The sequence below is a fragment of the Bombyx mori genome, chromosome 8 (genome assembly GCF_030269925.1).
Source record: "Bombyx mori chromosome 8, ASM3026992v2".
In the NCBI taxonomy this organism is placed as follows: Eukaryota; Metazoa; Arthropoda; class Insecta; order Lepidoptera; family Bombycidae; genus Bombyx; species Bombyx mori.
This window is the reverse complement of record NC_085114.1, coordinates 14,607,297-14,634,460: the sequence shown is the minus strand read 5'-3', so window position 1 is coordinate 14,634,460 and position 27,164 is coordinate 14,607,297. Positions and strand designations below refer to the sequence as shown.

The following is a 27,164-nucleotide window of genomic DNA, read 5'->3' as shown; positions in this document are numbered from 1 at the left end:
CTTCAGCGGCCTCGACAAACTAAATCCCTTCCAAAAGCACTGCCGTGAAAAGACGTTGGACTCCACTATGTCTATTTTCCCAAGAAAGGCTCTTGAGGCCACGTACCTCAGCATTATGGATTATCAAGGATTAGCAAGGAGGAGAACCACATATATAAACTACTCACTCAAGTTTCTGTATGTACGCTTCTTTAGCGGCTTCGATTAGAGGGTACGGTTTACTGTGACATGTCCCCCTGAAGTCGTCGTTGTCGATGGACCAGAACATTATACCTGTTAATTGAAAAAAACATGAAGTATAAACATTTCTAGAATCCAATTTAACGGTAACCCCCTTATATGATTGTGTTTCTAATAAGCTCATTGGGGTGGGTGGCGCATTTACGTTGTAGATGGCCATGGGCTCCAGTAACCACTTAACACCAGGTGGGCTGTGAGCTCGTCCATTCATCTAAGCAATAAAGATTAAAAAAAATCATTACAGCGGAGTACGACTTTGGTTTTGCCAGTTATAAATAATTATTGGAGATTTTAGGGCTCGGCATAGGGATGTCACTCAAAAATGTACTACATTAGTATATTAGAATACGAGCTACTACATTTGTATCTTACCTCCAAGACCATTTTCAGCCACATATTCCGCCTTCTTCCTAACAATATCTATGTCATCATAGCCGACCCATTGGTTCCCCTTGAAGGCTATAGGTCCCATAGCGTTAGGGTTCGGATGCATCACCGTCCATTCTTCGTCTTCCTGCTCCTCCTCTTCTTCAGAATATTCTTCGTCGGAGTCGATGGCGCGTTTCTTGCTTTTAGGTTTCAGAGCTTCGCAGATCTGAGCAAGACGATATTTTGGTAGCAAGATACGTCTGATGAATTTAAGTCTGACATTTCGGGATAAATTGAACTTATAATATTGAAACCAAATCTAATTTACGTTTTGTCCCGAAATTCCTTAGCTTGTAAAATTTGTGTTCCCTTCGCTTCTAAATTTAAACTTTAAGCATGTACTAATAAAAAGTAACTTAAAAAACCATGAACAAATTTGCATTTCTCCATTTTGGATGAGACTTAAAACTGTAACTCGCTTAGTTATGAAGCCGATAGTAATTATAGATAGAGACCATACAAATGCACTAACCTCGTAATAAGCCAAATAGCCCTTTTCTCTTGTAGCGTCCCCTTGTTCCCCGGGACCGTCTGCAGGCGAGCCTATTTCCACAGCTTCAGTATTGAACAGCGTGTACGAACGTCCGTAAGTGGGGATACCGAGCACAAGCTTATTGCGGTCTGCTCCGTTTTCCAAGTAGAATTTTATCGTGTAGTCCTGTGGTTAAATTAGCATTGTGTTATGTTAGCGGAATTGGTCTTTGTTAACTGGTGTGGCTCGCGAAACGACACTGTACTGGGGGTAGAGTGTCTTGCGTACCAGCACGGGTCTTCAGTTACGGTTTGCAGGGTAAGGCAGACGTTGTACTATAGACCGCAGACTTAGAACTCACATCTCCTGATAGGTGGTGGATTTTATGGTGTGATGTTTATGGGTTCTGTAAGCATTTAAACCCAAGTGGGCCATGAGCTCATTCGCCTGTCTAAGCAATAAAAACCACCTTAAGACCCAGTGACAATGTCTTAGGTATTCCAAAATAACGATAGTACCGACTCGTAGAATTACAAATCACCAGTATACCAGGAAATGCCACGACCGGAACTTATGGCAGGATTTGGGGGAGGCCTATGCTAAAGCAAAACAATCTTAGCCGATGTCAAATGAAAAGAAAAAAAAAAATAGTATGTACCTAAATATGAATTTTATTTATCGTATGGCATTCGTTTACACTGCGTGGTTATAATTTAAATTTACAGTTTGTGAAATAATCGATAGCTTCTTCGGTTACATTTTTGAGCTCTTCCACTTGGCCTGCGAATTTCGTTAGTGGGTGAATGAATGAATATGAATTAAGGTTGTTAATAAAGGCTTCTTTAGTATTAGTATTTAAACTTTACCAAATTAATATGGATATCGGGAAAAAATAATATTCAATGTTAATAATTCAATGCCTATAATGCCATTAACCAGAGAGTTACTATAAATTCCTTAGTATAGACAAGCACAGAGTTAGGTCGTGGGATCTCTGCATCAGTTTGCTCATACACCATATGGGATACCTATCAATCAACACTGCGCTTTTCTGCTGATATCACTAAAACATATCTTCAGCCACACAGCAAGGGCTGGTCATGATGACGAATCTTTTAAAAGTATGTTTAGAAATGACATTCTTTCGGCTAAATTAGGAAAGAGATCTGCACATACTTAAAAGGTAAAAGTAACTAAATGACCACTTACAATGTTAAGTTCTGTGTCGACGCTGTATTCGTTTGGCTCCTCGAGAGGGTAGAGGGGTGCGTGGTGGTTGACCGCCGGCTCGAAAGCGGAGTGGTAATCATAAGATAGTAGATTCATCCAATCCAAATGTCTGTCGGCAAAAAATTGTCAATGAGTATTTTGTGTTCTGGAAACTGACAGGTCAATAATCATGCTAATACTCTGCCGTATGGTGGTCCGTGCACCTATATTTTTTATAGCTTAGGTTGTTGGACGAACTCACGGCCCGCCTGGTGTTAAGTGGCAACCGGAGCCCATAGACATCTACAACGTCCCACTTCGAGACACGAGTTCTAAGGTCTCAGTTTTAACATTAAAACGGCTGCCCCACCCTTCTAGCTGAAACGCATTACAGCTTCATGGCGGGAATATGTGGGGTGGTGGTACCTACCGGTGCGGACTCACAGGAGGTCCTACCACCAGTAGGCAAATTATAATTTTGCGGGTTTGATTTTTATAACACGATGTTATTTCTTCACCGTGGAAGTCAATCGTGAACATTTGTTAAGTACGTATTTCATTAAAAAAGTTAGTACCCGCTTGCGGGATTCGAACACCGGTGCATCGCTCGATATGAATGCACCGGACGTCTTATCCTTTAGGCCACGACGACTTTGCACCTAAGAGCCTGATTAATATATTTGACTTACACACACGTAAAAATATATATATTTTTTTAATTGAATTAAATAGTTTTCTAACCTCAATCACTATTCATGTTCATAAGTAAGAACATTTACAGGGACACAAATATTTACGACTCCTACTAATTTGTCTTAACCCTAGCAAAGAATTCGTGGTTGTTTACCAGTGGGAGAACTGGTTGTGGTAATAATCGTACGCTATTTTGATACGACGGCCATTGCCTTACCTTATGACCATCTCTGTAAAGTTCAGGGTTACGTTTTAATGACAAGAGGCTCCACACTGGTATTTAATTGCACGGAGTAAATAAAAGGATTCTTCCTTGTTCAATGGAATTTAATTTTGGTTCTGTTTTTGTTTTTTGTTATCTTGCTATAATTACAGACCTTAACGTATTTTTTATTATGGCATTACATACAAGCTCACCAATCAAATTTCATATAGCTACGGCGTAGCCAAGACAAGTTTAAGCCGTCACCAGTGAGTCCAAGGTCAATTATGCTATGCCTAAAATCTTACAATGAGTAATGCGTGCTTGGTTCTTGGTAGTAACAGCCAGATTGATGTTATCTACCGATTGGGTTGCCAGTTTTTTTCTCAGCCCATAAGGGGCAAATGCTTAACTAGGCAAAAAAATACGGGAATTTAGTTTTTTACCCTGGACAAATAAAAAACAAAATTATATAGTGACATTCTTTATTTTTTTTTGAGGACTAATTTAGTTTTAACAAATTTTTATCAATTATAATCTTACGGTTCGACATAGTCAGTCCCGCCGAGACATTTTAAACTAAGCCTAAATTACCGGATGACCCGGGAATCCGGGACGTCTGGCAACCCTATTTACCGATACGATGGGTCTACAAAACGCCGTACCTTTTGTATTCCATCAACATACTGAAGTAGGTAATCAAACTGTCAACATACTCAACTATAAGATATTCTAAAAGCGGAGATAACGTTAATAGGTTTATCTAAGTATCGTTTTAATAACTTCATACTTTGTCAGTACGTGATGTAAGACTTACCAAACTTGACTGAAATTAGTGTAAGTACTTTTTGATATGTAATTGCCACAATTACGTAAGATAGTTAAAGAGATGTCGTAAAAAAAGAAACTTGGAACAGTTCGGAAGCGTTTGAAAATTGTTTATTTTTAAGTAATTTCTTACCTTCTCATAGGCTTAAATGATTATTTCAAAATTGTTAGGTTACTTTTGTTCTATACGCATATGTGCTAATGGTAGAAACTTGTTTGGTTTTTGTTTATCTGTCTTTAATATCCTCTTGCATGTGGACTGTTAATTTTCTTTGACTCTTAATATTGTACTGCTACTTTTCCAAATAAATAAACATATGGTACTCGGGAACTGCCGCGGTAAAGTTGCATAGCATTTTTATCACTTATGCAATTATAATTATACAATAATATTTAAACAATAATAAAATAAGACCACGCTATATTTATAAACCATATTAAAAGCAAAACATTAACTATCCCCTTCACACTCATAAGTTAGACCGCGTGAGAGAGAGGTGGACAGACTTTTCATGATGCGCATGCAGTGCAACGTCACGCCGCACGCTTATTCACAAACACTACACAAGCGCAACGTGTAAATGTATGAACGCGCGCTACATGGTAAGCGGAGTGGGTGGTGTTAGGATTTATTTCCGTTATGGAATTTTTTGATTCAGTCGCCGCACTCAAAGCCCGCGATAAAAGCTAAGCTTAAAAAGTATGTTCTTTTTGTTAACATCCGATCTTTCTGGGTATCGAATTGTAAATTGCGCGTTCTTCAGTTAATCCAAAAATTTCAACGCATCAGTTATAACCGTAGATGTAGATCCGAAATCTACAATAAGGTATTACACCACTGCGCAGCAAGTAATACTTAGGACGGGTCAAAATTATTAAACAATAGCCGTTTTCCGTGGCGAAGCAACCAGAGCGATGAAGGACGAATGTGCAGTAAGAAACTGTGCTTACATTGTTATACCGATGGGAAGCGCGGTGACTATGATTTTGTTTTGGATAAACTTTTTTTTTGTTTTTTTATTGCTTAGGTGGGTAGACAAGCTCACAGCCCACCTGGTGTTAAGTGGTTACTGGAGCTCATAGACATCTATAACATAAATGCGCCACCCACCTTGAGACATACGTTCTAAGGTCTCAAGTATAGTTTATACTTTTCTTGAGACTTGACTATGAGCCGGTTTTTTATATCTGTAATTAACTTAATCATTGTTACGTTAATTGCGTGACAGTCTGTTAAAAACGAAATCATTTATTTAAAAAATAATATTTACCAGATGATGACCGAGCTTTGCTCGTTTTTTTTTTGTTGATAACGCCATCTTGTTGTATCTTTAAAGCGGTTAGTTGCCCTCAATTAAGAAAAATAGTATTATTATTCGCCAATAGATGTCGGGAAGAGTTGATTATTGGAACCACAAATAAAGTAACATTTTCTGAAAATAAATCGTAGCTAGATCGATTTATCGCCCCCGAAATCCCCTGTATACTAAATTTTATGAAAATCGTTGGAGCCGTTTCCGAGATTCAGATTATATATATATATACAAGAATTGCTCGTTTAAAGGTATAATATTATATCTGTGGTGTTGATTATACTATTTCAATCATTGCTTAAAGAAAACAATATACAATATTACAACTGCAGCGTTTTCTTGTTAGTGATTGCTTGCTTCAAACGAAGTATTAGTCTATCACCGAATATATTAAAATATCCGGGTAAAAATGTGAATAAAGCTTATACTGATCAGTGTTCGCAGACTGCTCGTAATGAGCACTGTACATTATATCTCATATACGATTTTTTTCAGTTTGCGGTCAGTTGCTAAACTTTTTAAATAAAAAAACCTTAGATTTTGAGTCGTTAAAAACCTATTATAGCTATAAAAGTACATTAGATAATGATTTAAAAAAATAGTCAAGTGAGAGAATGAAGTATTCAGTCTTTTAAACTTCGATCATCGACATTATGAAATGCACAATAATTTTACAATTTTTGTGGTTTAATAGTTAATGAACTATGCTATTCCATTGTCGTGACATATATAAGCTTTCACTATGGATACAATATTTAACTTATAATCATTAAACCTGACAACACAAGATTTAGACTATAATGTAGGTATGTAATGTAGTCAGGCAAAAAATTTAAAAAATGGCGTGCATATGAAGAGACCTTCACTGAGCGTTGGATGGACATGAGTTGAAGAAGAGAGAGAGAGAGAGATTTACTCTTTTGTTTCATATTGACATTTTAAAAGAAAATCGCTTTACAAGAAATAGAAGAACATTGAACTGAACAATTTTGGTCACACAAATATGTACAGACTTACATATTATATGTTTGATCCATTAATATTTTTAGAGCCAAAACAGAAGTCGATTGAAGATATTTCAAACATACGATATATAGTCTGATGGCTCTCCAGGTCAGGTAGGAAAAAAAGGTGCAGATAGCAACGTCGTCTGCATAGATGATAGTCTACGAGTCTGAGGACCTCGCCACCTCAGTAAGTCTAAAACCATGCCAGACAGGAAGGGACTCAGTACTGAACCTTGACAACCTTCCTTCTGCAACTGCTATTGGTTTTATCTGACTCCCTACTGCTCGTGCCATTGACCTCGCATCCTTGTACATGTCAACTATGACGTAAACATAATGTTCGGGTACATATTTCTTGCGAAGGCTCAGTTCGTAGGTCTTGGCACACGGTCAAATGCCTTTTCCATGTCCAAGAATGCAACATAAAATGGCTGAAGTTTCTAAAATATTGTACAATATTTTATATACCTGTATTTTTATTTCTTTGGTCCAGTATTACGACACAATGACGGTACCGATTCAGTGTGCTTTTTATGATACATGTTTATCTATAATATTAATAGGTGAAGCAAAAACTTTGTATCCCTTTTTACGAAAATTACGCCGACGGAGGAGTATGAAATTTTGCACACTTATAGAGAATATAGAGAAGAAGTGCACAATGCTAATATTTTTTTAAAATAATGCATAAAAGATACATTAAATCAATAAAGAAAACATTACACACACTACGTACCATGTATTTGACGCACACACGCATGCATACTATTTATTGTCAAACTTTTGTTCTTGACATCTGTTGTCAAATTGAGAATAGAATATGATTTGTCTTTGTTAATATTTTTTATAGTGTAGTCTTGGCGAAATTTGTGATTACAGAAATACTTCTGTTGTACCAGTAACCAAAAACTATTATGGTTGTATTTTGTATAAAATAATAGGGTACAATCTTACAATTCCAATTAATTATGGTCGAATTTCGACTACTGCGGGACCTCTAGTAGGTTTTAAAACTGTTTGTGACATGACATTTTTCAACTGACATCTTTGTGTGCTCATCCCTGTGACTTGTATATTTTTCCTTACCTACAGCGAATAGGTACCTTACGGCTATGCCCGGACGGGTACCGTACCCTAGGGAACTATTACGACTATGCCCGGACGGGTACCTAAGTGGACTTTTTATTCGCGATTACGTCATTTCTACAAATAAACGCATAAACCCCTCGCTATCTATTACACAACTAGCTTTATGTTAGAAATTGCAAGGCTATGAAAAAAAAAACCTTAAAGAATTTGACACGTTGCATTTCGCAGTAGCCGCTGCATGCGAACGTTTGCAAATAAATAATTGGAAACGTGTCCGAAAGCCGACAGTCAATTTCTTAAGCAAGAATCTTATGAAAATTCAGCTAATACTCAGATTTGGTAGTGATTTTTTATAAAACAGTATCTGTTGCCCACAGCTTCGGCGGCGTGGTCAAGGAAAAGCGTGTGTCTGCGTAGCTTCGACGTGTTTCGGGATATCATATCATACGCATAGTCTCCAAAATACTATACTATAAGTTTCAAGTTCATTAAGAATATACAGTAGACTGAATCGATGGTGCAGTAATTAGCGCACCTGATTGTTGCGCCGAGGGTCCTGGGTTCGATTCCCACATCGGGCAAACATTCGTGTGATGAACAGGTTTATTTGCTCTTTGTCTGGGTGTTTATTATTATCTCTTTTTTTTTATTGCCCTTGTAGGCAGACGAGCAATGACGACGACGACTTCAGCAATGCCAGTGGCAGAGCCAAGCCGCTGCCTAGCGACCCGACCTCGCTTCGCTTCGGAAACTGTAATTTATTATTAACTAGCGGACCCGGCGAGCTTTGTTCCGCCACACGGTTTGTTTCAAACACATCAACCGGTCAACTTCAAAATTTAACCATAGAACGTTTAGCTGTCAGTTGCGTTTTGTTATTCCATATCAGTTGCGTTTTGTTATACCACGTTTTATGTCACGTCCCACGGGAATGTGATATAAAGTATCCTATGTCCTTCTCCTGGCTCTAAGCTACCTCCTCACCAATTTTCAGCCAAATCAGTTCAGCCGTTCTTGAGTTATAAATGGTGTAACTAACACGACTTTCTTTTATATATATAGATTTCTCCACTATATAATGGATGTTATTATACATATAAACCTTCCTCTTCAATCACTATATCTATTAAAAAAACCGCATCAAAATCCGTTGCTTAGTTTTAAAGATTTAAGCATACATAGGGACAGAGAAAGCGACTTTGTTTTATACTATGTACATATGTCGGAGAAATCACAATTGTTAACGCCATCGTCAGACATCGTAAGGGCGAATAGGGTGATCGACCTAAGAGAAATATTGTGTACACCAATCACGTTTGTTGTCTTAGAGCAATTTAGAAATCTTCTCTTGACGTTAGCAAACGAAAACGAATGACAGTTGTTAGGACGGAGGCACCGCTCTTCAAGAAGGATGGCTGGTAAGTGTGATGGCGTCTACGCACCTCCATCGGTTAAGCTCTATCGTAGTGCGAAGTTAGCCGAGTTCCAACAATACCGCAATCGTGCTGCCATTTCTCGGGAATCGTGCTGCGTTTCGTTTAGCTACCAAACTAATGACCGTCTCCGATACACATATATATTTAAACGTTTATAAGTATGTATGTCAGTCTCTGGTAGCCATAGCACAGGGAATTCTAATTTGGGGCCAGATGGCCGTGCGTGATCTGTTCCCATTTAAAAAAATTAAGAGAAGGTCGAGAGAGATTAACCTTCCTCGGCAATCAACTTACTGCTGAAATTAATTTAATCCATTATAGCCGTTGATTTTGTTTTAAAGTGAAACAGCTTTCCGGTCCTGCCCAAAAGCATTGTCACAATACACATTACACCGCTACCTTCCTATTGTTGAAACTCCCTTCTTCTACCGGCACGACACGCCTTTACGAAACATAATTACCATGTTAAATTATGTTTGAATTGACATAATCGCGTATTGAATGAACAGAGCAAACATCAACATATGAAGATATGAAGATATGAAGAAATTTGCTGGTTTGTTGTACTGGATTTATTTCGGTTATCTAAATATAAATTCTTGCATACTTGCATGGATACAAATATAAATATATATAATAACTAGCTGACCCGGGAGACTTCGTAGTGCCTCAATCGATAAATAAAAGACCTAAACTTTTGTATAAAATAAATTTAAAACAAACAAAAGAATCCGTCCGACGGGGGACATATCAAAGGAAAAAGAAAATTGTTAATTTTATTTAATTCCGAGCATTTTCATATTTATCTATCTTTTAAACCTTCTCTGGACTTCCACAAATAATTCAAGACCAAAATTAGCCAAATCGGTCCAGCCGTTCTCGAGTTTTAGCGAGACTAACAAACTGCAATTCATTTTGATATATATAGATAGATAGATATACGTATTTACGTATAAGTCTTGGTTTTTTTTTTTTTTATTGCCTTGTAAGCAGACGAGCATACGGCCTACCTGATGGTAAGTGGTCACCGTTGCTCATGGACGTCAGCAATGCCAGGGGCAGAGCCAAGCCGCTGCCTACCATAAAGTACTCTCCGCAAGCCTCGTTTGAAGAAGGACATGTCATAGCGCCTCGTGGTAGGCCACGAGACGGATAAGACGTCCGGTTCATTCGTATCTAGCGATGCACCGGTGCTCGAATCCCGTAGGCGGGTACCAATTTTTGTAACGAAATACGTACTTAAAAAATGTTCACGATTGACTTCCACGGTGAAGGAATAACATCGTGTAATAAAAATGAAACCCGCAAAATTATAATTTGCGTAATGACTGGTGGTAGGACCTCTTGTGAGTCCGCACGGGTGGATACCACCACCCCGCTTATTTCTGCCGTGAAGCAGTAATTAGTTTCGGTTTGAAGGGTGGGGCAGCTGTTGTAACTATACTGAGATCTTAGAACTCATGTCTCAGGGTGGGTGGCGCATTTTACGTTGTAGATGTCTATGGGCTCCAGTAACCACTTAACACCAGATGGGCTGTGCCCGTCCGTCCACCTATCTAAGCAATAAAAAAAAACTTAATAAGAATCAATCAAGGTTACAAAACTAAAAAAAAATCTACTTTAATGGCAATAAACTCTTCTCATCGCGTATAGTATCATTTGTTTAATAGGACAAATCGATAAATTTATATTATCGTTCAGTCATTGATGCGTGTGCAAATTTTCAGCTTTCAATCGGACTTCTTGAAGTTAGCGACAATCAGCTTCGAAAGATTCCGTTACGTAGATAGAACACGGGTAGCGTTCGAGCCAATAAAAACTTGTTAAAAAGGATTATTGTCACACAAATGAAAAGTAGTTTACCAAAGGTGATCGAGGCGTCAAAGAGCAGAACGTGTTTATAGATCATTACCATTCAGATATCAGACGTAAGACGACATTCCTCTTGTGAGCATGTTGTGTTGTGTGGTTTAAAATACAAGCGAACAGCGGGTTAATGGAATGCTTTTGCAAATATTAATTTAAATGAAACATGCAATGCGTGTTCTGACCATCAATGAGGTCCATCTACATGACGCTTGAACTTAATTTATTTTAAAATGCACATAGTTTTAAATTTTTTTTATTGCTTAGTTGAGTGGACGAGCTCACAGCCCACCTGGTGTTAAGCGGCTACTGGAGCCCATGGCCATCTACAACGTAAATGCGCCACCCACCTTGAGATATAAGTTCTAAGGTCTCAGTATATTTATAACGGCTGCCCCACCCTTCAAACCGAAACGCATTACTGCTTCACGGCAGAAATAGGCAGGCTGGTGGTACCTACCCGCGCGGACTCACAAGAGGTCCTACCACCAGTAAATTTATTATTACCATATTATTCTGTTTATAAGCTACGCCTGGCTACCTTACTTTAGGTCTTAGGTCTCATTTGCACAAAAGAAAATACTAGCTTTTTTATTTCCCTTGTAGGTAAAAGAGCATACGAGTCACTTGATAATGTGTGGTTATCGTAGCCCATGGACGTCAGTAATTCCAGGGGCAGAGCCAATCCGCTGCCCACAGTTAGCTACGCAGGCTCTGCTAACTTAGTCCACGCATCATTATATTAAGCAACGTGACACTGAATTAGATAATTAGGCAACCGATGTCGTGTCGATGGTTTTGGTTTCGCAAACAAAATGTTTGCATGCGCGTCTGTGCCACACGTCCCTTCGGTAAATAGTACAATGCCACATGCGTCGGAGGCATAACAAATATTACCTAAGGCGTTGGTTAATTGTTTGCTATGTTTGATTAAAGTTTAATTTTATGTGAGCATAATGGTCGTTAACTAGGATTTTAAGTGGAACAATGAAGGATCGTTTTCAAAAGCTGGAAAGTCGCTGTTTCTTTTTAATATATAATATATCATAATAATAATATTCATTTCTGTATCTTAACACGCAATAGAATATCAAACAGATACCATCATCATCATCATCATCAGCCTTTATCTGCCCACTGCTGGACATAGGCCTTCCCCAATGCGGTTCCACATAATGCACTCCTCCGCCTTCCGCATCCAACGACTTCCCGCCGTGCGCACTAAATTGTTAACAGATACCGCTGAAAGCTTATAAAGATAAATTTTGAGTCGATTTTTTCAACGACATTAAATAAAATCACTTTAATATAGTTTAAGTAACTAAGATTTTATAAATGTTACATTGTTTAAATACGATACATTGAACAGCAATAGCTGAGCCATCTCCTTTTGCCTTTTTCTCTTTTTTTCTTCTTTTTTTTGTATTTCATTTTATTTTCTGTGATGTGAAAGGCAATAAATGATTTTTATTATTATTATAGTGTATTAAACACTGCCACGCCTGGGAAGACGGCAGGACACACTCCGGCGAGGTGGGCAACAATCGGCCGGAGTGTGTCCTGAGTGGAGATTATTATTATTATTATTAACAAACGGTTACGGTTAAAAAACGATGGAAACTAATGTACGAAATTTGTATATTTCGAGCTTTAGATCTTTTTACTTATTCACACTTATTCGTCACGCGATTTTACTCTTTTCTTGTATGCTAAAGGAAGCAGTAATTATTTCCCTATCTTTACAAGAAAAATGTCCGTAACGAAACAAAAGAGGAAATGTAACAAATATACAAAATGAATCTAAGGTATCGGCGATTATGGTTGAATGTCGATTACTTTAAGCTTTGCGAGTTTCATTCATCACAGCATGTTATTCGATCATTTTGGATTTTTTTCGTAAATTTAGAATGTATCATCATCATAATCGGTTGCTCTTGGCAGAGCAGTCGTGGTCATGTGGAATTCTTGCTCATTAAAGCCTTGACAGAATTTAGAATGTATGTAAATAAATAAAAACGTTTTTCGTAACAAGCTTTGAAGTGCGACATAATCGTATCTCTCAATACGAGTACAATGGGCATTATAACCATTATAGAGTAAATTAGATTTTAAATTTTAGAAGCTTAGCTTTCTAGAAGCTTAATTTTGAAAAGGCCTAACTATATATGTATGTATATACTTTTAATCATTTCCTTGACGCGTTACAAAAAGACAAAAACTGACCTGTTCAAAGTTTTAACATCATAACCCTTCTGGATGTATTCGATGCCAGCTGGCACTGCCATGGTCAGCAGCAACCTTGGTTTTCCGGTCTTCTCAGATTCTCTTTCGAACTCCTCACGTAGCTCTCGCACCAGCCTCGAGTAGTTCTCCCGGTCTTTGGGCTTGCTGCCGTCGCGGAAGGCAGGGTACTCCCAGTCCAAGTCGAGACCATCGAACCGGTTTTGTCTGAGGAACTGTAAAGACAAATACGGAGTTGAATAACAAAAGGATGCGAATTATTATAGGGCCTTTTTTATAAATTAACACTAATCATACCAACGCTTACTGGTACCCATTTCTACCATAGCATAGTAGATAACGGTATTCGATAAGTATTACTCAAAGTAAACAAAACAAAACAAAGAAAATATTTGTAAGCAAAAGTCATGAAGTCAAATGTGCAAAAGCAATAAGATGACACGTGCATTTTCAATGCAAAATTTCAAAATGGGTTATTTGACCCGTTAAGGTATTTTTAGTGTTAAGGGAAAAAAATAGAGTGACTTTAGGCCCGTAGTAAAGCGTGTAGCCCAAAACAGATTGCGATGATCAAATACTCTTAAAACAGAAGACCTAGTTAGTAGGGCGCACCGCGTAGGGTAGTCAACAGTAGGGTAGTACTAAAATCCAAACCAGTTAAGATTCGATTCGAAGGGTCGAATAATTGTGCCATTCAATTGAAACATCGACCTCACGTCTCAACATGGGCATACCAGACGAGCCGAAAACTAATTTCACCTTTAAAAGCAATAAATAAGGTTACACTAAAAATAGTTGAGCAGTTAAAGACAATATCATCCATGTTTTGTAAGAAAAATACACCTAAATGCTGCTAATCATAACCTATACTTCAATACTAATATTATAAAGCTGAATAGTTTGTTTGTTTGAACGCGCTAACCTCAGGAACTACTGGTCCGATTTAGCTAATTTATTATTATATTTAGCGACATAGCTCACGATAGCTCATTTATTGAGGAAGGCTTATAGGCTATATAACATCACGCTAAGACCAATACAAGCGGAGCACCAATAAATAATCTATCAAAATCGGGGTTTTTTTTCCCTTTTGAGAGCTTCCGCTGCATGCGCTGCAGAAACGGTTAAAGTTTCGCTAAAATAATGTATGACAGAATTGTTCCCCTTCAAAAGATGTAAAAAAAATCCGCGACAGCATATGTCCATTTGTTAGGTTGGCTCACTATAACGTTTTTTATGCTAACCGAATTTGTTCTAAAATAAAGTATTATTTGTGAACTATTCCACGCGGGCAAAAGCTAGTGTTGTTATAATATACCTTACAATTAAAATATCTTTCAATTATATCGTGATAATTTTCGGATTATTTGTAGCGTTTGGAATTTGCGCCGTCCGGACTTAATGAACTCAAACTCCAATCAAAAAATGGGAATCAGACGCTATGGCGAATAAGGTACGGTGGATCTTATAAACTAAAACCCTTATCTGATCTACATACCGCTCCACAGCCAAACACTTGGAGTGTTGTTATTCATGAAACAAAATGTACCTTAATAGCGTTTCTGACGAACTCTTTCCTTCTCTCCTTGGACGCTACCATAGGGGAGAATCTGGAAGAACCCTCGTTCCATCCGCCTATGGCTAGGAGTGTTTTCAGATTCTTGTTGTACGTCTTTAGTCCGGTGAACTTGGCATAACCACCTGATGATGAAAATATCAGTTTTGAACATAGACGGTTAGGATCTACGGCCTTTGGTCTGGCCACTGTTAGGGTTTACTGGAACGTAGAAAAAAAGAGCTCTTTACAGACCTTTCTCGATGTCCTGGTATTTGTCGAATGGCTTCAACGTGTTATCCTTCGTGAAGCCCCCGAAGGCGTATATAAGATGCGTGCACAGGTACGGATTGATGTTCTGTGGGTTGAACTTGGCCGTACCGGGCCGATACACCGACCAGTTCGTGTAGTAACACACCACTCGCGGTTCGTTTGATGATACTGTGGAAGAGTAATAATACATTGAAAGATTTAAATGTAACTAGGAATTCCAAAACGGGAAGTCAATTGGAATAACTATTTCAAAATACGCCCACCTAAAAAGTTTCGTTGAATGTTCTGCAGTAAAAGTTATTCTAAAATTCAATAAGTACGAAAATTACATTCAAGCTGAAACAGTACGACTAGTGATAAGACTAAATAATCCAAGTGGACCAGTGGAAATCAATACACTCCATTGTTCTGATGACGCTGAGTCTAATCCAACGTCGAGTCTAGTCTTACAATGTGACTTCATTTTTGTTTAGTTGGGTATCCAAATTCGGCCCATTAGGAATTAATGTTCACAATGTGAATTCCACCATCCACCCCGACATTAAAGTTTTATTTGTATTGGATAAAGAGCTTTCGGACCATTCGAATTAGAACGCAAATCTGCGCCGACCAGCAAAAATGCCTTCTCTTTTGATTAGCGTGATTTCGTATTCCAATTTAAATGAGACTCCAAACACACATGTTTCATTTTGACCACGGCCGTGCCATTTACAAAATGAGTAAATCACCCGGTGATATATTCTCAAAAGATCAAGCAAATACATAACTTATGCAATCTGCTTGGTATTTCCGCGTCTGCGCCGGCATTATTTCTAAATTTTACGCAATACCAATCCAATTTATTGTAGTAATACCGAATTTTTATTGTCTTCTAATCTTACATTTTGTTGGTCGAAAAGGAAAGTAGTCAAATACTAAATTACCTCGGTTCGTTTTCAAATTGATCTAGAAACTAAATTATTTCTAACCTCCTTCTTAAGATCTGGTTTCTACATTGATGTGGTTGTATTTCTGCCATGAAGCAGTAATGCGTTTCGGTTTGAAGGGTGGGGCAGCCGTTTTAACTATATTTGAGACCTTAGAACTTATATCTCAAGGCGGGTGGCGCATTTACGCTGTAGATGGAATAAAAAATAGGTACAACTTCGTAACGACTTTGACTTCGTGTGCCAAAATTCGTGGCAATAATTACATTGTGAAGTTTATAATCACTGATGAATATTAAAATCGGGTAGGTAGGCTTATATATTTTGTAAATTTGAACACCGTTGCATCGCTAGATACGAATGCACCGGACGTCTTGTCCATTAGGTCACGACGACTTCAATCATTTGATCTCGGTAAAGCACTGAGGCATATGGGAAACGTTGGAGGGGCTCCAATACTACATAACAATCACGATCACGCAGTCAGGAGTAATTGAGGAGAAGGAATGGTAGACAGCGGCTTGGCTCTGCCCCTGGCATTGCAAGAAGTCCATGGCCGACGGTAACCACTCACCATCAGGTGGGCCGTATGCTTGTCTGTCTACACGGGCAATAAAAAACAGAAAAAAAAAGCGAAGAAGAATGCGAACTAGTTAGATAGAAGTTAGAATACAAGGAATTTGTTTAGTAACTCTGAATTTATGTCTCATGGCTACTTCTCTGCTTACGCTGTTAAGTATATCGACTAAGATCCCTAAGTAGCTATTTATAAAGTTATAAATTCTCTTTTATTTTTTTCGGAAATGGTTGTATAGCATCCTGTATGCCAAGGATCGGTGGAATCTAAAAGGTAAAATAGAATTAATAGTGACTTTGGGTTTGAAATAACCTATAAACTTGTAAAATGGTAGTCCCACGCTATAAAATTTTCGTGTTTCGCGTTAATATGGAACTAATTAACCGGAAAATTGTTAAGAAAATAAAAGATTAACTTGATCTGACTGTTCGTCCATGAACTACTGATCAGGGTTGCCATTTGAAAGAAATACCAATTATTTACTCTGGTAACTAATTCAATTGAAATTGCTGCAACGTTTTTATATCTATCCAGTAATAATTTCTAAATAAGTGCAAAAGCTCTAAAGCAGAATTTGATGTCTGCTCTGTCGTATTCTTAACTACTAACAACAACACCAGTACTTAAAATGCTTATTATGAAATCGAATACTGATGAAACATTTTAAATATGATACTAATTAACTTCCGTAATCTTCAAAGAAATCATTCATAATTAAAATCCAATTATAAAATTGCAAACCTTACATGAATTATTTTCTATTACATTTAGTAGCAACCCTAGTTAGTGTTGCCATAAGAACAGTATTACATTATGCGAATGTCGTCAGAATTATTTTATAAACGAAGTGTGTCGTTCGAGACCGCAACAAAATAATTTGTTATATTCCTTTTTTTTAGTGTAACAATCCTATTTAGTTATGGCCAATAATAAAATACAAATAGAGTATGAAACATTACAACATTTCGTGATGCTTCTTTTGTTTTTTTGTTAGCGGCAACAAAACTTACAAGTGACATAAAGATTTGTCTTTTATAAGATTGTGATTGTTGCCAGTTTTTAGAAAACCTATTTCTTTTAAAATACTCATTCGTTAAAACTACTCCAGCGCCACCTGTCACATTGACACTTCGTATTTCATTGTCAGATTACAATCAAATCCTTGACACATACGAGTTAATAAAGCCCACCGCGATATTCACTAGCTTAACGATTATAAATTGAAATCTTCCAAAACAATGGGCTATAACGTGAAGTCGCAATTAATTAGTGGGTGTGCGCCTTACGTGGTAACCTCCAAACAATTCTTGGGACGAACAAACATGAACAAAAAAATTACGGTCTTAAATTGAGGAGCTAAGAACTATACATGTGAGAGCAGTACAATTTTCACATCTAGTCATACTTGTGGCACTTGGTCTTTGAAGGCACATTAATGGAAGTAGATGAAATGCAAAACACTGCTGTGAGCTCTATTAACGCACAGCCTATTTCTGTCGTGAAGCAGTAATGCGTTTCGGTTTGAAGGGTGGGGTAGCCGTTGTAGCTATACTGAGATCTTAAAACTTATATTTCAAGGTGGGTGGCGCATTTACGGTTATAAATGTCTATGCGCTCCAGTAACCACTTAAAACCAGGTGGGCTGTGAGCTCGTCCACCTATCTAAACAATAAATAAAAAATTCGCCGGATCTTCTCAGTGGGTCGCGACTCCAATCTGGTAGTAGATTCAGCGAAGCACTGCTCTTGCTAGGACCTGTGTTAGCAATTCTTTTAGGTTGAGCCCGTGAGCTCACCTACCGGTCCGCGCGAAGTTGGAATAACCCCTTAAGCTACCAAAAATTAAGTAGGGAAGAATCTAAGAACTCTTTTCAAACCTAATTGGAAAAATGACCTAAGAACCGGTTTATGCGGTGTGAAAATGATCTCTAGAAATGCACTATGGTTCAAAGTAAGGCCTAACTTGGCACGAGACGATGCAGTGGTATAAAAGAGGTGACGGGATCTTCTATGCTTAATTAAAACTACTTCCGCGGTAGGTCCCTCTTAACTCTATATAAGCTGCAAACTATTCCAGACGTCGGAAACAATTTAATGACAATAAAAAAAACAAAAAAATTCAATCCATAAAAGTTTTTTTGTGATTTGTATCTATGATATCGAAGAAAGAAGAAATTACTATCTTATATACCTACTAGTTAAAATAAAAAATGCGACCCTGGTATCTCTTAACTTTTTTTTTATTGTTTTGCTGTTACCACCATCCTGCCTATTTCTCGTTCCAATGTAGTTGTGACTTCGACCTAAATTCTCATAGTAGCGGCTCGTATGCAAAACGCAATACATTCTCATCGATTTTTTTCATTCCCATTGGTTTTTGACAAAAATAGGTAAGTAGGTTTTCTATTAAAATGTATTAAAAATTGTGATCTTTTATTACAAATATCAAGAATGTCTAATGTCACTAAGTCTAATCGATAATATTTTAAGTATGTATAACTTTTAATTGGAAAACTTTACCTGGCGTTGTTGCTATCACTGCCAATAGCAGGGTCAGCCATATTGTGGATTCCTGTGAACAATAAAAATTGGTATTAAGAAAAGTTTTAAAAAATCTCGCCGTCATACGGAGCCAATCATGAAAATTAAACTAAAGCTTCCTAAGCTCATAAATATTTATTAGTAAAACTACTGTAATTTGGATACAATTAAACAGAATTTCGTCAGCTTGCCCGTCTAACGTAAAGCTGGCGCTGTAGTCCGTAAACATCACCACATCACGGATCGTGAAATATCAGGTCAGGGTTCTTTGCTTTTTTCCCCTTATCTTTTACTGGTAGTAGGACCTCTTGTGAGTCCGCGCGGGTAGGTGCCACCGCCCTGCCTATTTCTGCCGTGAAGCAGTAATGCGTTTCGGTTTGAAGGGTGGAGCAGCCGTTGTAACTATACTGAGATCTTAGAACTTATATCTCAAGGTGGGTGGCGCATTTACGTTGTAAATGTCCATGGGCTCCAGTAACCACTTAACACCAGGTGGGCTGTGAGCTCGTCCACCCATCGAAGCAATAAAAAATAATAATAATAATGATTATCAAGATAAGAATAGCTTTCCAAACAAATAAAAATAGTAAAGTCATTTCCGCACACCTATAAAACAGGCAGACACATTAAGCAATCTACAATAATCTATTCTAGAACTCAAATTATTTAATAGTTATATAAAATACATATAGAATACATCATTATATGTAATAGAGCTTATGCATTTCCTAAATGATTGCACAATACAATAGACACTATTGTGCATTGTTACTTATTGTATGATACTGTACTTTTTTTTTAAGAAATGGCCTCAGCGCCTTGTGCCTTGATTTTTTCAATGTCACAGTATAAAGAAAATCGAGCAGTACTTAAATAAAAATAAAAATCTAAATATAATTAGTTCGTTCGTTAGTCTCGCTAAAACTTGAGAACGGCTGGACCGATTTGGCTAATTTTGGTCTTAAATTATATGTGGAAGTCCAGAGAAGGTTTATATGAAGATAAATATGAAAATTCTCGGAATTTAATAAAAATAACAATTTTGTTTTCCCTTTGATGTTTCCTTTTGTTTGTTTTAAGTTTATTTTATATAAAAGTTTAGGTCTTTTATTTATCGATTGGGGCACTACGAAGTCTGCCGGGTCAGCTAGTTTCTAATAAATCTTAATATCGACGACGACTTTATGACCCACTTCACCGACCCCTTTACCGTTACGCGAACCATGTCCACATATTTCCGCGCCGGCCATAACTAAGGAATTGTTCCGGTTCGGTATTCAGACTTCGTCGCCATCCACCATCGTCCGACGGTGACCGTTATCCGAACAATCGAAGTGCCGCCATGCCGGTCGCGTTATGAATATTCTGTTATGAATTAATAAGTTTTATGTTTCGGACCGTTTTGTCATCCTGTGAGGTTTATGCGTCCGGTGCATTTGCGGTACTTAAATTAATGTATATTTTTAAACTGTAACAATATAACAGTAACATTATAAGAATTCATATTGACTGACTCTCTAGCGCAGTAGTTAGCAGCCCCGACTATTGCTCCAAGGGTTATGGGTTGGATTCCCACATCGGCCAAGCATTGTATGATGAACAGACTTGTTTGTTCTATGTCTGGATGTTCATTATCTCTATATGTATATATTTAAACATACATATGTAAGTATGTTTATAAGTGTCTGGTGCCCATAGCACAGCGAATCCTAAATTGGGGCGGGATGATCGTGCGTGATTTGTTCCCAGTTGATAATATTATTATTATTATTCATATTCATCATCATCAACAGCCCACAGTCGTCCACTGCTGGACATAGGCCTCTCCCAATCTATACCACTGAACCCGGTCTGCGGCTCTCCTCATCCACTTTTTGCCGGCCACCGTGCGGAGGTCATCGCACCATCTAGCCAGCGAATCGGTAAACATTTTATTTATGTTGATAAAATGCAATGTAATTTGTGGAAGTGAGAAATAATAATGTTAATTTTAAATGCTCAGCGAAGCGGTCGGGTACAGCTAGTACAGTATATAGCTATATTCTAGCAACGTCCTAGATTTGTGCCAATCCTGTATTGATCTGCAAAATGCAAGCAAAGTCGCCGGTAATATTTAATATGTTACAAGTGAAATGAGTTGGTACATAAAACTCCGATCTATGTTACAAAGGACTTATGTAAGACGCAATTAGTTGGCATAACTCGATGATAGACTTCCCTCATTACGGACTTAGACTTTCACGCTTGATGCCTCGATGTTATTATAGGTTTTGGTTCAGTGACGTTCTAAATGAACTGTAATTCTGTGTGTGTGTGTGTGTGTTTTTTTTTATTGCTTAGATGAGTGGACGAGCTCACAGCCCACCTGGTGTTAAGTGGTTACTGGAGCCCATAGACATCTACAACGTAAATGCGCCACGCATCTTGAGATATAAGTTCTAAGGTCTCAGTATAGTTACAACGGCTGCCCCACCCTTCAAACCGAAACGCATTGCTGCTTCACGGCTGAAATAGGCGTGTGTGTGTGTGTGTGTGTGTGTGTGTTTGTTAGGCTCTTTAAGCACCCACCACAGTTCTGGTCGAGCTCTTCGATTACGACGAAGATTTTGACGAGCAAACTAACACAACCCATTGAGTTTCTCGCCGGATCATCTCAGTGGGTCGCGATTCTGATCCGGTGATAGATTCCGCGAAGCACTGCTCTTGCTAGGGCTAGTGTTAGGACACTTTTTCAGGTTGAACCCGTGAGCTCACTTATCCGTCCGCGCGCAGCTGAAATAGCCAATTCCAAAATAGCTAGGTAGCTCAGATCCGTCCACATTGAACAAATAAAAGCAAAACTGGACATCGATATGCACACACAGGCCTGTGTCCCATTAGGCTTAATTGATTCGACTGTCAACATGGACGTCGAACCACACCTAGACCTATATTGAGGATGACACTATAATTTTAATAAACTGACTGCCATATCATCGGCACCCTACGCGGCGCACTGAAGTAATTATGTCGCTTTCTATTCCTAAGCGCCTGGATTGCCTAAGCTTTGCCTTCTTTTGTTTGTATATTTTAGCATTTTGGGTTTCTTTGATATAGATTCACTTTCAGTATCTTCAGATTATATTAGATATTCCGGCGCCTTAGAAAGAAGATCGTTGCCCTAAACACGTCATTACGGATCCTCCCGAACCATTGCTTTTAGGTGCTTTTAGGTACTTCGAGCACCGGTCACCGTCCTCGTCGAAACCGTCGCTTGCGACGAAGGGCTCAACGAATAAATTAACTCACAGACACAGCCCACTGAGTTTCTCGCCGCATCTTCTCAGTGGGTCGCGTTTCTGATCCGGTGGTAGATTCTGCGTAGCACTGCTCTTGCTAGAGTCAGTGTTAGCAACACACTCGGTTTGGGCCCGGTGAGCTCACCTACATGTCAAGGAGAAGCTGAAATACCCTCTCAAGGCTATCAGCATGGGTAGGGATAAAAAAATACAAAATTCGACATAATTACTTTAGTGCGCCACGTACTACCCTAAAGTAGGCGTAGGCCGAGCTTGAATTTGTCGTGGCCTAAATGATAAGACGTGCGGTGCATCCGTATGTAGCGATGCAACGGTGTTCGCATCCCACCGGCAGGTACCAATTATTCCACTGAAATTCGTACTTATTAAATGTTCACGATTGACTTCCACGGTGAAGGAATAACATCGTGTAATAATCAATCAAATTTGTAAAATTATAGTTTGCATAACTACTAGTGGTAGGACGTGTTATGAGTCAGCATGGGTAGGTACCACCACGCTGCCTATTTCTGCCGTCAAGCAGTACTGCGTTTCGATTTGCAGGGTGGGGCAGCCGTTGTACTGTTAAAAGTGAGACCTTAGAACTCATGTCTCAAGATGGGTGGCGGCATTTACGTTGATGTCTATGGGCTAACCACTTAACCCCAAGTGGGCCGTGAGCTCGTCCACCCGTCTAAGCAATAAAAAATAAATAAAGAAAAAATTTCAGTTAACGTGTTAAGTCAAATTACTATCTGAAAAAGTTAACGTAGTATAATGAATAATAAATGATTGTATTGATATTGTATATAAATAAATATAAATATAATAAAGAACAGATTGTGTAACTACATAAATTCAAAATCTCATAAATTTTGATTTGCGTAATTTTGGCGGTGGGGCGTCTAGTGAGACCGCACGGGTGGGTACGACCACCAGAATTTGGGAATATACGACGAAAGGAAGATCTTCCACCGAGCGGATGATATTGCTCGGTAGACCGACGGTCCGAATGTTGTTGTTCGGAACTTGTATATATGCGCTTTATCTTGAAAATGTCGTAAGCGAGATTCAGGCATCTGTCAATTATCTTGCGTCGTATGATGGCTACCCGCCACATCACTCCCCTCCGAGACTGAAGGTCGTGTCATTTTTTTTAATTAGCGTTGTCCGTGCTGAGATTAGCTTGCAAGGGCCAGTGCTGCTCGAAGCCTGCGGTGAGTCGAGGCTGAGCTTGAATGCTGCGTGCGTGTCGCCAGTGCTGCTCGAAGTCTGCGGTGAGTCGAGACTGAGCTTGAATGCTGCGTGCGTGTCGCCAGTAGTCCATGTGTGCAGAGCTGCCACGCCGGAGATGTGTGACCCCAAGCGTTGATGATCCGGTCGTGGGCTGCGATGAACTGTTGCGGCGTGATGAGGCAGTGAAGTTGCGTGCCGTAGGACCAGGAAGCGCGGTGAGTCGGCTGCGATGGTCCTGTTGAGGCTGCGATGCTGGCTTGCTGTGGGACGACTGTCAATGACGTGCTTTTATCTGCGAGAATGCGGGGATTGTGGTAGCCGGAGTTCTTGATGCGCTGAAGATGAATCAGAAGGTTGCGTGTTCACATCTCGTCGCAGGTCACCAGTTTGGGGAATATATACGACAAAGGGAAGATCTTCCACCGAGCGGATGATATTGCTCGGTAGACCGACGGTCCGAATGTTGTTGTTCGGAACTTGTATATATGCGCTTTATCTTGAAAATGTCGTAAGCGAGATTCAGGCATCTGTCAATTATCTTGCGTCGTATGATGGCTACCCGCCACACAGAACATTCATAGAAAGCTTCGTTCACCTCACGCACGAGCGGTCATTTTATCATTTTATTGTTGGTTACCGTTTAACAATTACTGTTTACGTTTCTATTGATTGCCCTCGATCGGCTCTGCTTCTTGCAGCGATTAAATGCTTCTTGGTGTTGTTTTATTTAAACTAGATGATGACCGAGCTTTGCTCGCTTTTTTTTTGTTGATATCGCCATCTTGTTGTGTCTTTAAAGCGGTTAGTTGCCCTCAATTAAGAAAAATAGTATTATTATTCGCCAATAGATGTCGGGAAGAGTTGGTTATTGAAAACACGAATAAAACAACATTTTCTGAAAATAAATCGTAGATAGATCGATTTATCGCCCCCGAAATCTCTTGTATACTAAATTTTATGAAAATCGTTGAGGCCGTTTCCGAGATTCAGATTATATTAGATTACTTAATAAAAAATTAATAAAAAAAATAAGATTAATATACAAGAATTGCTCGTTTAAAAGTATAAGATTTACGCTTCGGTATTTCACGGTGGACGGTATCTCTAGTGATACAGCTAATAAAATCAGTGTATGTGACTTAACCAATAGTAAGTAGTACGTATGTTTAGATTTTACTCTGTAATTTATCGAATTTTCAAATTTATAGACCGTTTTCGACCTATAGTTGGAAGACGTTAACAATACTTTTACGCCGATAAGACTAACGCCATCTATCGCCAAATATTCGAATGAATATCGAAGGATCTAGTAACATCTAGAACGCTCGAGGTGTACAACGCCATCTATTGTCAGATAGTGGAAAAACACAAATGTGTGGAATATTCTCGATAATTCTAGCGATGTGGTATCAGCTATAAAAGTGTTGCAGAGATGGCACGCAGTTAGTCAGCAATCGGAACTACTCGAAGCGAAACAGCGAACGGATCACCTGAAGCGAAGTGGAAGAAGCGAATTGAGAATTTTAAAGTGTTTCTGAAGTGTTTTAAGTGTTCTAAGTGCTAACACAGTGCTAGCTTGTAATTCGGTAGAATATTTATTTATCCTGAACCCCAGCGCGTAACAATACTAACCATGAGCACTTCGGTAGCCATTTCTAATTGAAAGAAATTGCTATAACTTTTCCGGGTAAGCGGGTGTATTGTGAACTTTCACAGATAAATCCCGCTAACCTGTCTATTTATGTCACTAAACTGTCATACTCTACAGTTTGAAGGGCGACATAGCTGTTACGAGTTATGTATGCTATACGATTGAGAATCAAGCTATGGATTTCAGGGCGACGAACTCTTTCGCTAGTCTAAGCAATAAATAAACCCTACAGAGTTGGGTAACACCAGTCTGGCTATTACTGTCGCGCATAATCCGTGCGTTTTAAATGTAGGACAACTGTTTATCCTTGAAAGGCTCAAAAGCACCAAGGTTTGCGCTAGCATTGATGACTCTCAACCCTAATAATTGGGAACTATGCTTGGTATTCATAGTGCTACAGCGCTTAAAAATGGTGTGTCACTAAAAGATTTTCCTGTTACAAAAATGCATAAAATAATCTATGTATATAAAAATGAATTACTGTTCGTTAGTCTCGCTAAAACTCGAGAACGGCTGGACCGATTTGGCTAATTTTGGTCTTGAATTATTTGTGGAAGTCCAGGGAAGGTTTAAAAGGTGAGAAAATATAAAAAAGCTCGGAATTATATAAAAACAAACAATTTTGTTTTTCCGCTTTGATGTGTCCCCTTGATGTGTCTTTTATTTATCGATTGAGGCACTACGAAGTCTGCCGGGTCAGCTAGTTTAAAATAAATATGTTTTCATATGAAAAATGCTTTTGAAGTTATTCACTTTTCCAGGGATTTTTCAAAATTTTAAGATTTCAAACTTATGTTGTCCAAATGAATACATTTGGCAATCACAAACACTATAAAAGATAAATCAGTTATACCGGTCGAGCTGTTCTCCAAAAATGCTCAACACGTACCCAAACGATTTTTCCATATCGATATTAAAATCGATAAATGAAGCAATACTATTTTTGCACCTGGTCCCGCCTGCTACATTCTACCACTGCATACCACATCCACAGTGGCAAAGCCTTATTTGATAAAGTTCTTTTTTTAAAGAATTACACTAGAATGTTTTTTTTATATACACGAATAAGGTTGTCACTACTACTGATAAAGACGGTTTGACAACAAAATTTATTTATCAACTGGTACTAATAAAAAAGACTATTTATTCATAGACTGTTAAGTAAATGTAGGTGCCCACCTTGAGGCATGAGGTTTGTGTTACAATTGTAGACTGCAGTGACATTTAAGAAACAAAATGTAAAATTTTTGGCTTGACTGCTCCTCATGGTCATGAGCGACTGTGGACAGTTCTCCGTAGGAAACCTGATGTACATGAAAGAAGTGAAACTTCTCATGCGGTGTGTAGAGTTGTGGTTTTGTTCATTTTTCATTGTTAAATCAAATTTCTCTTGTAATAGGGGAATCTATGTATAAGAGAAACGACCTAGTTACTTTGTCCTTTCCTCTATCTACGGTCGAGTGGTTCGCAAGACGCTCAATCTATTTTCTCACTCTCACTCTTCCTAAATTATATCTTTTGTCTTTAGACGTAACGAATCTGTTGCCAGTTAAATGGTACTCTCAATGCACTTAAAAAAGTTTCTCTTCAGATATGTGCAGTTAAGTGTGCTAGAGTTCTTCTATACATATTTCATTATGTACTATCCATACTGATACCATACATATCATCTACCCGTAAATTAAGAAAGTTTGTAAAATAAATAATACTTTAAAAATTGAGGTTCCGTACAACCCTACACGTCTGACATAACGAACTGGTCCGAACGAGGCGCGCGTCTCTAATGGAAGTTTCACTAAGATAAATACTTCCTTGTTTTACGGCGTATTTGCTTCGGTATGCTGATGAAGAAAGCTAAGATTATATTTTTTTTAAATCCTATTCCAAATTGAATGGACTAATGTAATAGGACAAAGTAAAGACGTGCAATGAAAAATCACGGTGCTCTTAGATAGATAGAGATAGAGATAGACGATAGAGGAGTATGAAAGGAGAAAACATATTGCGCCCACCCCAGGTGACTGGGAGAAGGGCAGATTAATGATGATGATGAACTTAACCACCGATTCGGAATTTGTATATGAAGATTTTTTTTTATTGCCC

General features: G+C 38.4%; 1 protein-coding gene across 2 annotated transcripts in view; it reads right to left on the bottom strand.

Annotated features, from left to right (window-relative positions):
* The window catches only part of LOC101743162 (mucin-2), a 150,391-nt gene that overhangs the window by 77,139 nt on the left and 46,088 nt on the right, over positions 1-27,164 (bottom strand). For both annotated transcript variants that reach the window (XM_062669873.1, XM_038012299.2), the window contains exons 2-9: positions 18,876-18,927; positions 14,836-15,021; positions 14,575-14,726; positions 13,008-13,240; positions 2,351-2,480; positions 1,142-1,327; positions 613-835; positions 168-273 (exon numbers count right to left, since the gene is read on the bottom strand). In XM_062669873.1, the coding sequence (XP_062525857.1) occupies positions 168-273; positions 613-835; positions 1,142-1,327; positions 2,351-2,480; positions 13,008-13,240; positions 14,575-14,726; positions 14,836-15,021; positions 18,876-18,927 (1,268 nt within the window). The remainder of the gene's footprint in view (positions 1-167; positions 274-612; positions 836-1,141; positions 1,328-2,350; positions 2,481-13,007; positions 13,241-14,574; positions 14,727-14,835; positions 15,022-18,875; positions 18,928-27,164) is intronic.